Here is a 15,851-nt window from a genome sequence, read left to right on the forward strand (position 1 = left end):
GCCAGGAGTGATTTTGGGGAACTTCTGGACAGGCTCACAAGCAGGAAGACCAGCAGCCCGTCTGCAGGGCTTTGGTCCCCTAGTGCAGTGGAGGAGGACAGCCACCTCTGCCTTCTTGCCTGCGGGCCTCGGCGTTCAGGCAGCGCCCAATGGGGGTAGCAGTGGCAGGCACGGGTGCGGCTCACAAACAGTTACAGCCACCTGGGCGGTTGGCAGCCTCCTCCAAGCTGCAGCAATTGTGGGATGCTCCCAGGCTTTCTCCACCAGTTGAAAAAGGCGGCTTGAGCAAGCGGCTGTAGCAGGGGCCGGACAGGGGCCGCCTCTCCCCGGCTGAAGCAGCTTTGCTCGAAGCGCCCTTGCCGACCGCCCCACCCTCCCAAAGTTGCCCCCCGAAGGTGGGAAATTGGGGTGTGGGTTGATGGAGCTGAGCATATTCCCACCAGACGATCAGGGCCACCCCGGCTGGATGCGCAGAGCTCCGAGGGGACACCTGCCCGTTTCTCCACAGCTACTGACGTGCGCCGTGCTCCACCTCACCCACCTCACCAGCAGGCATTTCTCGTACTGTCCGGCAGCTGTGGAGAAATGGGCGGGCATCCCCTCGGAGCTCTGTGCATCCAGGTGGCGGAGGAGGCAGACAGGGCGGCCCTGATTGTCTGGTGGAGGGGGCTTGGCTCCATCAGCCCCCACCCCAATCTCCCGCCTTCGGGGGCGCCTTTGGGAGGATGTGGCAGTCGGCGAAGAGTGCTCCGAGAGAACCTGCCTCAGCTGGGGAGAGATGGCCCCTGCCCATCTCTGCTCCAAACGTCTGGCGCCCCACCCATCTCCGGGGCCGAGCTGCCAGTCTCCGATGCTGACCTCCCCCCAACTCCTCCCCCCATGCAACGTTTGGTGTATAAGACATACCCAGTTTTTGACACAATTTTTTGAAGTAAAAAGGTGGGTCTTATACACCTAAAAATATGGTAATTATGGTGGATAGTATAAATACTAAATTAAAATTCATAGTCATCCAAAGTTGTGTTTTACAAGCTGGGCAGCCATATACATTTGTGAAATAAACATCTAAAATATTTTGAAGTTGCAACTTCCAGTTTCCTCTACATATGTGTAAATTTATAGATCTGTAGTTCAAACTGCAAGATCAATTTAAGGACATATCACTTTAGTTTGCAATACTTTTGTTTGTTCATTTAAAATATATAAAGTGTACAGTGGTTGTCACCAAGAACTAAAGATAAGTACCATTTGTTGTTGTTGTTATAACTTTGAACGGTCCCTGAATGAATGATTGTTAAGTCAAGACTACTTATATAATAGATCTGTAATTTAGAAGGTATTTCTAGAAACCTGTTCTGTCACACTTGGCATCACTGAAGGTTGCCAAGTTTTTTATTAAAGTCAAATAAGAAGGAGAGTGGGAAGAATAGCTTATGTGAGATAATAGGGAGGAAAGAATATTACTGTGGAGAACTGGGAATTGACCTTTTATAATCAGGTGGGGAACTATGGCCTTTTCATGTCTTATGGACTTCAACTCCCAGAATACCTGAACAGCTATGCTGGGAGTTGAAGTCCACAAGTCATAAAGAGGCCATCGTACTCTACTTCTGATCTATATGGATGGCTGGAGTCAGAGAACACAAACATTGTTCACTGGTAAGACTTTTGGCTTGATTGTTCAGTGTATCAGATAATGTTCAGACTTTTGTAGAAGTTCTACTTCTAAATGGATGAAGGAAAATCAAAAGGCTCACGAGAATATGTTGGCTTCTGAATAAGATATGTGTAGTGTTAACCCTAAACCAAGCATATGAAAACCTATCTTTTGGCACGTCATATCTGTAGCTTAAGTGTTGTTGCATTTCCTTTATGATGCTAATGTTAGCTTCATTCTCTTTTCCTCTATGCAGGGGTATCCTGGCTGTGGAATTATCTATTGCAGGATGAGAGATGCTTGTGAGCGAGTGTCTACTGAACTAAGCTATAGGGGAATAAAAGCCAAGGCATATCATGCAGGTAATTGCTTTCCACTCCAAGCAATTATTTAATGCACACACACAAAAGGATAAATGGATGGATAAAGACAAAGTCTGCTGATATTATACTATTGTCCTTTGTTATTTCCTAAGGACTGAAACTGGTGGAGCGAACCTCCATTCAAAATGAATGGATGGAGGAAAAATTTCCAGTTATTGTTGCTACTATCAGTTTTGGAATGGGAGTTGACAAGCCCAATGTCAGGTGCGTGCAGAATGACCACCGAATAGCCAAACCGTTTGTGCTTTCAACCTCAGGATATGTCTTTGCTTCTTTTCATTTAATAAGATGGAGAGTGGGTGGGTAATGAATCATGAACTGGCCTCCCTTTATTGCTGCCATTAGGTTGGCCTTTTAATATAGATGTATTTTAAAAATTTTATATATATCCCATGTAAAGAGTATTATTGGTTTACATCACACAGATTCGTTGCACACTGGAATATTTCAAAATCGATGGCTGGATATTACCAAGAATCAGGAAGGGCAGGGAGAGATGGGAAGCCATCACGCTGTCGCCTTTATTACTCTCATACTGACAGAGAACAAATCTGCTTTCTCATCAGGAAAGAAATTACTACACTTCAGGTAGGGGCCCTGTGTGGTATGCTTTCCGTGAATTCTTTTCTTTGCCAAATCACCTGCTCATAACTAAGAATCCTTCATTTACTGTGTACTATATAGCTCATCTTTCAATGCTCACAAGAATGAGTTTAATTTTGTATTTGAATAAAACTGGGAAGATACATCTTAATATAGACATAGCAGTGGAGAGCTTTTCAGAATTATTGCTTCTTCTTTGTGAAGCTAACAGTCATGTTTGTTAATATGCAGACAGCTTTTTACTAGTAACTTGCAGATTTAAACACACAGTTGGCTCTTTTTATATACATATTCTATTCTATTCATAAGTAATATATTGAAAGTCATAATGGATTTTTTTTTTGGTGCAAAATTCTCATATAAGCCACTGTACTGGCTTATATTCAGTTTCTCCCCTTAATGCCAATATTGTCCTTATTCCCCCCAAAATCAGCTCACCAGTTTATTTCATAAGATCTTTCAACTTTCTTTCAAGTTTTATCTTTTTCTTCAATGAATTAGTCTTTCAGCTGTTTTCACAGAATAGGATCCAGGACAGTGATGGCGAACCTGTTTTTCCTTGGGTGCTGAAAGCGTGTGCACACACACTATCACACCTGTGTGAGTGCCCACACCCATAATTCAATGCCTGGGGAGGGCAAAAATTGCTTCCCCGTCTCCCCCTTCCCCAGATGCCCTCTGGAGACCAGAAACAGCCCATTTCCCAACTTCTGTTGGGCCTGTTTTTCACCCTCCCCAGGCTCCAGAGGCTCCGCGTGCCATAGGTTTGCCATCACTGTTGTAACTGTTTATTATTATTATTATTATTATTATTATTATTATTATTATTATTAATTGGATTTGTATGCCGCCCCTCTCCAAGGACTCGGAGCGGCTCACAACAGTGATAACAATATAACAAATCCAATACATTAAAACAGCATCTAAAACCCATAACATTAAAACCGTACAGCTCAGTCATACCATACACAGAACTATAATAACCTAGGGGTAACTCAGTTATCCCATGCCTGGCGACAAAGGTGGGTTTTGAGTAATTATCCTGAACCTACATCAACATATTATCAATGAAACACAATACTCTTTCTAAACCTTCCAGAATTTGCAACTCTGTACAGAATTTGTATTGCTTTAGATATACAGTGATCCCTCGAGTTTCGCGTCCTCGAGCATCGCGAAAGGGCTATATCGCGAGTTTTCAACCCGGAAGTAAACTCCACCATCTGCGCATGCGTGCCCTTTTTTCTATGGCCACGCATGCGTAGATGGTGGAGTTTCCCGCCGGGCAGATAAGCTGCTGGGCGGCTTCCCTGGGTCTTCCCCCTCTTGCCCCGGTAAGACCCCAGCGGCGGCGCGAGCAACGGCGTGGGCGGGCGGGCGGCACGCGCGGGGACACCCCAGCTCCGCTTCCCAGCTGGGAAGCAGCCCCAGCAACGCGCGCGCGCTTGGGGACACCCCAGCTCCGCTTCCCAGCTGGGAAGCGGCCCCAGCAACGGCGTGGGCAGGCGGGCGGTGCGCGCGCGCTTGGGGAAACCCCAGCTCCGCTTCCCAGCTGGAAAGCGGCCCCAGCAACGCGCGCGCGCGCTTGGGGACACCCCAGCTCCGCTTCCCAGCTGGGAAGCGGCCCCAGCAACGGCATGGGCAGGCGGGCGGTGCGCGCGCGCTTGGGGACACCCCAGCTCTGCTTCCCAGCTGGGAAGCGGCCCCAGCAACGCGCGCGCGCTTGGGGACACCCCAGCTCCGCTTCCCAGCTGGGAAGCGGCCCCAGCAACGGTGTGGGCAGGCGGGCGGTGCGCGCGCGCTTGGGGACACCCCAGCTCTGCTTCCCAGCTGGGAAGCGGCCCCAGCAACGGCGTGGGCGGGCGGTGCGTGCGCGCTTGGGGACACCCCAGCTCTGCTTCCCAGCTGGGAAGCGGCCCCAGCAACGCGCGCGCGCTTGGGGACACCCCAGCTCCGCTTCCCAGCTGGGAAGCGGCCCCAGCAACGGCGTGGGCGGGCGGTGCGTGCGCGCTTGGGGACACCCCAGCTCTGCTTCCCAGCTGGGAAGCGGCCCCAGCAACGCGCGCGCGCTTGGGGACACCCCAGCTCCGCTTCCCAGCTGGGAAGCGGCCCCAGCAACGCACGCGCGCTTGGGGACACCCCAGCTCCGCTTCCCAGCTGGGAAGCGGCCCCAGCAACGGCGTGGGCGGGCGGGCGGTGCGCGCGCGGGGAAACCCCAGGCGCGAGCAACGGGGTGGGCAGGCGAAGGGCGGGCGGCGGCGGAAGTAAAAACACCATCTGCGCATGCGCAGATGGTGTTTTTACTTCCGCACCGCTACTTCGCGAAAAATCGATTATCGCAAGGGGTCCTGGAACGGAACCCTCGCGATAATAGAGGGATCACTGTACTTCTGAAGCCAAAGAGCTATCAAATTGTAAATCTTTGAATCAGTGACTTCCAAAAGGTGTATTGAATATACATAGCTTAGAATTTGTGTCATCTAATTGAATTTGCAAAATTCATTGCTTGATCTAGGGCAACAAACATTTTGTCTCTCACTCAATTAGTCAATCATATAATTGCCCAATATGGCAAGAATATGCTAAAAAGGCCTCCATTATGGGGGCATTAATACCTTTGTCTTCCCTTTGTTTCCTTGTTAGCATTCTTACTGTGCACAGTGATTTTCAGATTTCTCAACAACATTTGCAGCTTCTTCTGTGCTTATATTCAGATTAGAATTAATTAAAAACCTAAATGTTAAGTCCTCCCTAGCAACATGCATAATGAAGCTGCCTGTGGTTTCCTATTCTTTTTGTTGGCTCTATTCCCCACATAGTACAGCTGAAATACCTCTTTTGTTTCCATCTGCATGTTTTTATACATTTCCCGAAAACATATTTGAAGGCTATTGCTGTTTCATGGCTAGATGGTATCGTCCAAATTTTTTTCTGTAGATTTTTTACATATGTTACGTTCCTTAGCACAACAAACATAGAAAATACATAGAAAGACAATTTCAGTATGGAGGTAGGTTTTAGCCTTAAAAAAAGTAAAGAGCCACATCCACACACATCTGGCTCCTCTTATTCATAAGTAAGAAATTGTAATTTATAATAATATTGAGGGGGAAAATGAAGACTAATTTGCTGCATTCTTATATGAAGGAGAAGTATACCCATAAAGAGTATAGTTTCAAATTGCTGCAGTACTTTTACAAGGTTTAAATAAAATGCATATCTGTTTATAGCATCATTATGCAACTAAGGATAAATGATTTTCTGAATTCAGTGCTTCAGGACATAGATAGCTTTGTTTATTCACTTTTATGTTTTTTCAGGGGAAACGAGGTTCCCTGAAAGAGTCTGATAAAGCTATGATGAAAAATTTTGAGGTTATGGTCGCCTACTCTGAAAATCTTGTGTAAGTATGGATGAATACTCAGATGGGTTGGAAGCTTTCTCTTCTATGCTAATATTCAATAATTAGTGTAGAAATTACAACCTGTGCAAAAATAAATTCTATATTTTAAATAAATTGTGCTGTTGGAGCCATGAAGAACTTACTTTTGCAGTAAGACAGTAATGTATATGTGCTAAATATAGGAAAATATAGGTTTTTCTGGAGTCTAGTGTGCTATTGTTGGATTTCTAGAGGGCATTTAATGTAGTATTACAGAGATGCCAGGCAATAATGGTAGACAGGACATGTGGATAGAGAAGGAACGTTGGTTCTTACCTGATACCTTCATTCTAGTTGCTGGGCTGGAGCATTCACATGTGGGAAGCGACTTCCATTGCTAGGAGACTGAATTTCTTGGTCATTCCCCTCTGCTTGGCTGGCTTCCCCAGTTTTTTAAGCGGCAAAGATAACAGGCAAAGAAAAGTACCAAAAACCAAGACAGCTACCCCGGACACTGGACTGCCAACCCAAAGAACTCGGGTGGGAGTGGATGCTCCAGCCAAACAACTTGAATGAACGTATCAGGTAAGAAACAACATTCCTTCTCAATTGCGATTGGTTGGAGCCTCCACATGCAGGACATGCCCAAGTTAAGTCCCCCTTTCGGTCGGTGATGGATAAGGCGGAAGCAACTTGATGTAGCACCCTCCAGCAAAAGAAGCTTCAGCATAAACATCTATCTTATAATGTCACACAAAAGGAGAGGGGGATGACTAGGTTGCAACTCCTACAGATGTCAAGAATAGATGCCTAAGTGGACCAGGCAGCAGAAATAGCCACACTCCTGGTAGAGTGGGCAATAATATGCCCCGATAGGGGAGTAGCACTTAACTGGTAGGCACTGGCAATAGAAGCCCTAAGCCAATATCCTATAGAAGATGGGGTGACCTTCCTACCCATGAAAGAAGGCTGATAACTCAGAAACAAGGCTTCCATCCTTCTAAAGGATTCAGTGCATTTGATGTATTTACGGAGGGCTCTCCGAACATCCAATGTATGCCACTGACATTCCCTGGGATGGGTTCCCAGGCAATAGAAGTCTGGCAGAACAACCTCCTGAGCCTTGTGGAATCAGAAGTTCACCTTAGGCGGAAAGGAAGGCTCCAATTGCAGAACACCCTGTCAATGTGAAAAATATAGACATCCTCATGCACTGACAGGGCAGCCAATTCCGATATTCGGCTGGCAGATGTAATCTTCATTAGAAAAACCTTCAGGGTCAACAGACGCAAACTGTTAGATGGAAGAGGCTCAAATGGGGAACCGGTGAGCACCTGAAGTATAAGGGCAAATCCCAAGACAGATAGTGGTGAGCAATGGAAAGTCTAAGATTGGCTGCTCCTTTCCAGAAACTCTTAATCTTAGGATGATGACTAAGAGGCTGACCTCCTTCCCCTGTCAAAACCATGTACAAGGCCTTGACCTGTCTATGGAGGGTATTGGGTGACAATCTTTTAGCCAGCCCCACCTGCAAAAATTCAAGAACTCTCGGAATTGAGGTCCCTACAGGGTCAAGACCCTTGTCTGCACACCAAATGCAAAACATCATCCAAGTGCGGATTGTTGAAGGACACCTAGATGCTTGAATGGTCTTGATCACATCAGCGGTCAGATGTTCCTCCCTCAGGAACTCCTGCACAAGTGCCAGATGGCCTAGCGTAACCACTGCGTAGCCACTGTGTACCATGGCCCCTTGATACAGCATGATCCTGTTATTGGGAATCCGGCCTGGCCACCGAGAAACTGACCAGGTGCACAAACCACGGGTGCCTGGGCCAGTGTAGGGCAATGAGAAGAATCTGCACATTCCTCCAGCACCTTCTGGATCACTTTCTGATGGAGAGGAGGAGGGGGAATGCATAGAGAAGCCCCAGAGGCTAGGGACTGCAAAGAGCATCTACCCGTTCTGCTTCGAGCTCTGGGAACCTGGAGAAGAACTGTTGAAGCTGGGCGTTGGACAGTCAAGCGAACAGTGTGTCGAACCTCCAGCATATCTCCTTGAATACCTCCCAATGCAGATGCCATTTGGAGTGATCAATGGTGGTTCTGCTCAGCCAGTCTGTTTGGATGTTCAATTTCCCAGAGATGTGATTTGGTTGAGGGACAGCATATTGGCCTCTGTCCAACCGCCCAGGGCCAGCACCTCGTTCATCAAGAGGTGCAAGTGAGTAACCCCTTGCTGGTTGACATGGGCCTTCGCTGCCACATTGTCTGTCAGAATTATCATCGTTGGCCCTGGACCGCCTCTTGAAAATGTCGCAGTGCCACATGAATGGCCTTTAGTTCCAGCCAGTTGACTCTTCTGGTGACCACCTGCTCTGAACCATTCAAAGGTGAGCACCCCAACTGAACATCATAGTTATCCTTAAGTTCTCCCTGAAAACGCATCTAGTGGCTAGAGCGTCAGAGGTTCACCAGGACAGGGACCTGCGAACCCATGGAGACAAACGGACCAACTGTGCTGTGCCTGCCTCTGATGTGGCAAGAGGAATCAGTGTAGCATCCTGGCATGAAGATGAGCCCACGAAACTATGTTGATATATGAAAGCATCTTGCCTACCAGGCAAGACAATGTGTCCAGGGGCACAGAGTGGAGCGAATGAACCTGACGCACCAAGCTCGCCGGTCCTTGGAAAGGTGAACATGGCAGGATTCAAAATCTATAACCACTCCGAGGTAGAGAAGGTGAGTGGAGGGGGTGAGGTGGCTCTAGATCTAGATTCATCAAGAACCCATGGGCCTGAAGGGTCCTGATGACGGTCTGAATGTCTCCTGTCCCCTGAAGGGGAGAAGCTGACTGGATTAAGATATCCTCAAGATAACATAATACTCTGACAGGAAGAGAGCCCTGAGAGAGGCCATCACCATTGCCATATTCTTGATAAAGGTCCGAGGAAAGACCAAAAGGCATGGCCTTGTACTGAAAATGAGGGCCTGCAAACAGGAACCTCAAAAACGTCTTGTGGTCAGGATGGATGGGGACATGAAGATAAGTCTCCTTCAGGTCCACAGATGGCAAAAAAAATCCCTGATATGAGTGCAACCCAAAATGGTTTGGAGTGACTTGCATTTTAAAGGGTCCATACATCATATGGAGATTGAATTTTTTAAAATCAAGGATACCTCTCCACTGCTCCAAGTGCCTGGGCACAAGAAAGAGAATGGATCAAAACCCCAAGTCCCCTTTGATCCTGCGAACTGGTTCAATGGCCTGGATTAGCAAGAAATGTTGGATCTCCAGGTCCATCAGACATCTCTTGGGGGTTCTCGGGGATGGGATAACAAAGGAAGGAATTGAACTCAAGGCTGAATCGAATAGTGGTGAGAACCCATGCGTCAGAAGAGGTGCCTTTCCAATGAGCTGCAAAATATTGCAGATGCCCCGCAATGGGAAGGTCAGGCTGGGGATTACTTACCCTGCAGGAGGACCTGCTGAAGCCTCCTTGAAAGGGCTGCTTGGATAGAAAGGAATGTCGGCCCCTGTCATGGGAACCAGATCTGTCCTGTGAACGTTCAGACCCCTACGGGCGATGTTAATATGGATCCTTTTACGCAGATTCATATGGGTGATAGTACTGCCTCTGCCCATAATGGGCAGTTCTGCGATCCGAACGCCTCTGCTGTGTAGGTAAAAACCTTTAGTTTGTCCTTGGTTCTTGTCACGATGGGCTCAAGAACTTCACCAAACAGGCTACCTCCCTTGTATGGAGCCATTGCCAATCGCTACTTACAGCGCAGATCAACCTGCCAGTTATGTAGCCACAGAAGGCACCTAGCCTGCAACTGATGGAGCCAAATCAGGGTGGATTTGTTGAAGAAGGATGGGGCTGTGGGGGCCCTGATGGCCCAGGCAGCCACCTGATGAATTTTATGATACATCATTTCAACCTCGTTCTCCCCTCCCCTGAGAGCTTCACTTATATCAGAGGTCAAAAGAGAGGGAGGGGACAAGGACACCACAGTGACATCGACCTGGGGAAGTTGCAATAGGTAGTCCATAGCCTGGGCAGCACCATAAAGTTTGCGACCTACATTGGCGGGAGCTGTTTGAGAATTGGGACAAGGCCTTTGGCACTGAACAACATCCAGAAAAAATTGAGGGGAGGAGATGGCCAGTTCCTCCACAACAGGTTTAAAAACAGACCTTCCTGGGAGCCCTGGTCAGAAGGAACCTTTGAAGGAGCAGAAGGCTGATCCATGTTGGCAGTGGCATTGTACAGCAAAGTTTTGAATAGAGGAATACAGAAGAAACCCGTAAAAGTTGGCCTGTCTGGGATCAGCTCTTCATCCTCAGAGAATTCCTGATCATCTATCTCCCCCTCCTTCCTGACTGATTCTTCGCTGTGAGTCAAAGCGATAGGTTGGAGTAGTACGTTCCCTGCTCAAAGACTGGCTCATAGATGAATGTGGATGCACCCAGGGAGGTTGGAACTGCATATGGCTATGGTGCCAAAAAGTAGTGGCAAAACTATGAGAAATGGCTTGTAAAAAAATGCGATCCAAATACTGGGACACAATGGGCTCTTGACACAATGGGCTCTTGATCAGAGTCTACAGAGGTTGGAGTGAAGGTTGCCTCTGGGGTTGCAGTTCTACCAGAGGCTGCAGTGACCAGGTTTGGATCTGCTACCAAGGCCAAAGGCAGAAAATGTTCCTCCCTATAAGGTGGGACAGAATTCATGGTGACCTGCTCCCCGGGTCTCCAGCAGTCTAAAATAAATGTTACTCCCCAATAGAGTAGTGGGAAAGTTCTGGAAGGGGTGAACTACTCTTGTCTGGGGAGAGTTCCTCAACTTCTGGAATCCCTGCCAATGCAGCAGCCTTGGCAAGCTGGTGATCTAAGGCCTTGTGCCTTTTGTTTGCATCCTTATCTGCAGCCACAGACGATTTTGATCTGATAATGCCAGACTCTCCCCTTTTGAGGCAGATTTAGAGGCTCTTAGGGTGGATTTCCCAACCCCTTTGTCCTCCCTAATCTTCTTAAATGAAGAATGGTCAGCCACCTGGGACAAAAAACTGGGATCACCTCCCTGCAGAAGATGGAAAGCAAAAAAAATTAGATTAAAGGTCAGAACAGCCAGCAATTGAAAAAGAAAGGCAATTCTGGAGAATTGCAAAAAACAATGAACAAAATTCAAGGAAAAGCGAAGTATGGGAAGCCACTTCCAGAGCAAAAATAGGCCACACACAGCAAAGAAAAAGGGGAAACAAAATGGCCACTCTCAGCTGGGAGTTGGCTTGATTCAAAATGGCGCCACCACTACGAGGCAGTCAGTCACAACAGGCATGATGATGATGAAAAAAGAAGTATGGGGCAATTGAGAAGCCCACAACTCTGGAGTTGTTCCCCAAATGTAAAAAAATGTAAGGAAGGGAGGTCCTCAGGTGGCGGTGACTCCTCCTAGCGAACCGGAAAAGGATCAGCACACGCCCAGCAGTAGGCACAAAGAACACAGGCAGCCCCAGTCATTGAAAAATCCCCTTGAGGTGATAACTTTGGAAAAAGCTGCCCAGACAGAAAATAGCGAGTGAATGGAAGGGGGGTGGAAGTGGTCAGACAGAAAATAGCGAGTGAATGGAAGGGGGGTGGAAGTGGTCACTCCAAACAATCAGAGTGAAACCGCTGACTCATCAGCAGCTGTGGGTTGTGAAAGTGCAACAGAAACTGCCTCTCTCCTATTCCTGCTCATTTCACTTGTTGTGCAAACTTGAACCAAAAGGTGGCAGAAGAGGGAAGAAGAAAAAACCTCCAAGGGGAAAAAAAACATCAATTAGCCTGAGCTGAATAAAACAGGTCTCTTGCTTACTGAGTCCTAAAAAAACCTGGAGAAGCCAGCCAAGCAGAGGAGCGTGACCAGAAAATTCTTATGACTCAGTCTCCTAGTAATGAAAGTCATTACCCATATGTGGAGGCTCCAGCCAATGGCAACTGAGAAGAGATATTTTCTTAATTAGTTTTGGGGGCTGTAATTGAAGACTGGGGCTGTAATTAAAGAGGTTCAAAAGCTTTCTCTGGATCAGCTAAAGAAACATCATGATCAGTGATATCAAATATTTAACAAAATGCATTCAATTACAGAGCACTAGTTTGTTAGCCTTATCCATATTATGGTAGAATAAGAATACAAACTCATTACTTTGTGATTACTGGTATATGATTGTATTTGCATAGTTATTTGGCAATAGTTTGAGCTTGCCATTGGTTTTTTCCAGGATTTTTTTCCCCCAATCTAGCCTACAACTTCAAATTTCAATAGAAAATAATGTATGTTGCTTGAAGTTGAACTATGGAGTCCTAGGTGCTCTTTAAGCTTGGCTGCTTGCTTGCAGATATTTTATTACCAAATATCATAAGTAACTTAATCAGTGCTCAAATAGTTAGATAATGACATATTTGCAAGCAAACTACCAAATTCAAAGATCACCAAGGACTCTACAGCTTCTAATTTACTGGTGGCTTTCCATCCAAATGCTGACCAAGTATTATTATTATTATTATTATTATTATTATTATTATTATTATTATTATTATTATTAATTAGATTTGTGTGCCGCCCCTCTCCGCAGACTCGGAGCAGCTCACAACAACAAAACAGTACAAATCCAATTATTAAAACAATTTAGAACCCTTAATATAAAAACAATCGTACGTCTCATACAAACCATACATAAAATGGAAACGGCCCAGGGGAATCAATTTCCCCATGCCTGAGGTGGGTTTTAAGGAGTTTGCGAAATAATTGTTGCTCATTGATGCTATAGTGTCATTGTATATATTTACTTGATTTACTTCCATTCCAGTGTTGAATAAGATTTGTAAAGTGAGTTATCTATTCTGAAATAAATTATTTTGGGGAGTTGCTACCTAAATCTTGGAATAGTGGGGATTGATTTGTAAAGTTATTGGAGTTTCATTTATTTCGTACATTTTCTTCCCAGAGCTTAAGGTAGAATATGATTCTGTATTCACCTTACCTTTTGGGGGGCAGGTTACACTCAAAGTAGAAAATATAATATCTGGGCAATATTATTCAGTCTTCTGTGGCCAATTATAGACTTGATGTCCCTGATTTTAGTTCGGTGTTATACCTATTCTGCTTGAAAGAAATAGATTTTTCATATGCACATTAAAACAATAATTGATTTTTGTTTTCATATATTTTACATGTAGAAAAGACAACATAAAGTAAATTGTCCTTCAGGGATTTGGACTGATCCTTACCTAGGTATTTTTCATTAGGGCAATGATTTGAATTAAAGAGCAAATCTGAATCAACAGCTTCCTGTATATATGCTTTACACCTGTTAGTAACACTTTGAAGCAACTGCATCTTTTCCTGGGGCCACCCAGCTGTCTTGTACAGCTGGCATGTAAACCCAGGAAAATTCACATTTGGCTTAAAGTATTTCAGGCAGTTGGTACAAGTATGTTCATCTGTGGCTCAAGTGGCATATCCTTTGGGTTGTTGCCCAACCTTAGTTTTTATGGCAGTTGCCTGAATACTGTATAGGTGAGAATGGAGATTATTCTTATAACATGCTGATCTCTATGACTGATTTAGGTCATTTTTTTCTCCTATTCTTAAGTTGTTCTAGGTTTCATATTGGTTGGGATAATGTGTAGATTTGGCTACATATTAAATGAGTGGCAATTAAAGCCCAGTAGAATGAGAAGAATGTTTTCATGGAAATATTAATTAATTAATTAATTAATTAATTAATTAGATTTGTATGCCGCCCCTCTCCATAGACTCGGGCTCACTAATCCTAACTATCCATAATACCTCCAAATTGTTGGTGAAAATTTTCATAAAATCAACATTTGCATGACCTTGTGTAATACACAGAGGTAGCATTCAATTACCCATGATCTTGTGTATGTAAGAATTTATACATACGTTTTGTAAAAATTTTTACAGTATATTTATTTGGACAACAAAATACAGTAGATCGTATTAGGGCTATTCTTTATTTTAAATACCAATTTGATTTTTTTTTAATTCATAACATTGATTTTAGATATAACAAATGCTGTGGACAGACCAACTGTCAGGTCTTTTCACACTTAAAAAGTTTGCTAGAGAAAAACATTAAGTAGATGACTTTCAGAAAAATTAGACATAATTTTTAAAGTATAAAACTGACTTTTTGAAGGATTAAATGAACATTTTTGAGACCACAGCCATTTATCATTCAGTTTTCCATTGCAAATAGGATACCATCTTTGCATCAAGAACATAGTAGAAACATGGTTAATTAATGCAAACTTCACATGGAGTTAGCCCTCAGTTGGTTTTGTGCTATAGCAGCACCAGTTTCTTCTTTGATACATTCATTTCTAAACGCAAAAGATAAAACAGCAGGAAGAAACAGCTCAGTCATTCTGTAGTTAAAATACCGTAAAGGCAAGTGATCTGATGATTTACCCAGAACTTAGTTTATTCCTTTCAGCTGAACAGCAGCCAAAGATGACAGCAAACAAAACAAGGACCGTGATGATAGTGAGGAATGAAACTATCACCACTAGTCCCCCAAGAACCCAATCATCCGTCAGAATCCGTGTTTTCATATCTTCTAAAAATTGAAAAGCTGCTTGCCTTGCAGTTGCCATTGTTTCCAGGCCCTGAAGAATGCAGGAAATGAAACGTATATGTACATTTATTTAATTGACAATACTTTAAAAAATTCTCCAGTCAAAGTTATTTCCAGGCTAAGAATTCTCAAGCAATACAGGGAGTCCTTAATTTATGACTGGTTCAAAGTTACAATGGACCTATCTTCAGGCTACTTATGATTCAGATTCTAACTCCCAACAATCAAAGCCCCTCGTTGGTTATGTGAGCAGCACGTACTACATTTGCAGCAATTTACAGGTTCCTGCAGTCACATGATTGCATTTTACAAAGGTTTTGCCCCCCCCAAACCCCCAACATTTACTTATAGTTTTTGGCAAAACCATGCCGTAGCAAAAAGAAAAGAAAAGAAAAGAAAAAGAATTGGCTTTAATCATTGCAGAATTTGCACTTATAACCACATTGTTCACTTAAAACGACCACAGCAGAAAAATGCTATAAAATTGGGTGAGTCATGTGACTGACCCATTTTGCAACCATTAGAACTTGCGACTCTAATGGGCGGCTCTATTATGCTCATGGGTCCAGGGCAACCTGTAGAAAGTGCTTAAAGATGGCTATAGAAATAAAGTCTCTAGATCAGTGGTTCTCAATCTTTCTAATGCCGCAAACCCTTAGTACAGTTCGTCATATTGTGGTGACCCCAACCATAAGTCTAGCGCCAATTCTCCTAACAGAGCTTTAAGCTGATTGGCAGGAAGGTCAGAGGGACACCCCCACTGTAAACGCCTGATTGGTCAGATTGTAAAAATATATTCCAAGGCGCCAGAATAGAAGCTTTAGTTCCTAACACCATGGGAAATTTGTGTTTTCCCATTGTTTTAGGCGACCCCTGTGAAACAGTCATTCGACCCCAAAGGGGTCTCAACCCCTAGGTTGAGAACCACTAGTCTAGATACCATTACCCATAGCAAGGAGAAGCAGAGATTTATTTATTTATTATTTTATTTATTAGATTTGTATGCCGCCCCTCTCTGTAGACTCAGGGCGGCTAATTATTAAATTGATTATTTTCTCCAAAGAAGAGAATATATTTAATTTTGTTTCTATTTGGAAATTACTTCTGGATTTTGTGCTTGCTATGTGGGGGGATGAAAGTTTAATTTTTGATGAGAAGATAGGTTTGTTGCTAT

The 15,851-nt window shown here is 44.6% G+C and overlaps 1 protein-coding gene across 4 annotated transcripts in view; it reads left to right on the forward strand.

The window, feature by feature from the left end:
* RECQL5 (RecQ like helicase 5) overlaps nt 1-15,851 on the forward strand; it is an 85,194-nt gene that overhangs the window by 7,415 nt on the left and 61,928 nt on the right. For all 4 annotated transcript variants that reach the window (XR_011558077.1, XM_070739914.1, XM_070739915.1 and 1 more), the window contains 4 exons: nt 1,914-2,019; nt 2,133-2,244; nt 2,466-2,628; nt 5,964-6,046. Coding sequence is in view for 3 of the 4 variants with exons in the window: in XM_070739914.1 (XP_070596015.1) it covers nt 1,914-2,019; nt 2,133-2,244; nt 2,466-2,628; nt 5,964-6,046 (464 nt within the window). In the remaining variant the exon portion in view is untranslated. The remainder of the gene's footprint in view (nt 1-1,913; nt 2,020-2,132; nt 2,245-2,465; nt 2,629-5,963; nt 6,047-15,851) is intronic.

This window comes from Erythrolamprus reginae, chromosome 2 (genome assembly GCF_031021105.1).
Source record: "Erythrolamprus reginae isolate rEryReg1 chromosome 2, rEryReg1.hap1, whole genome shotgun sequence".
NCBI lineage: Eukaryota > Metazoa > Chordata > Lepidosauria > Squamata > Dipsadidae > Erythrolamprus > Erythrolamprus reginae.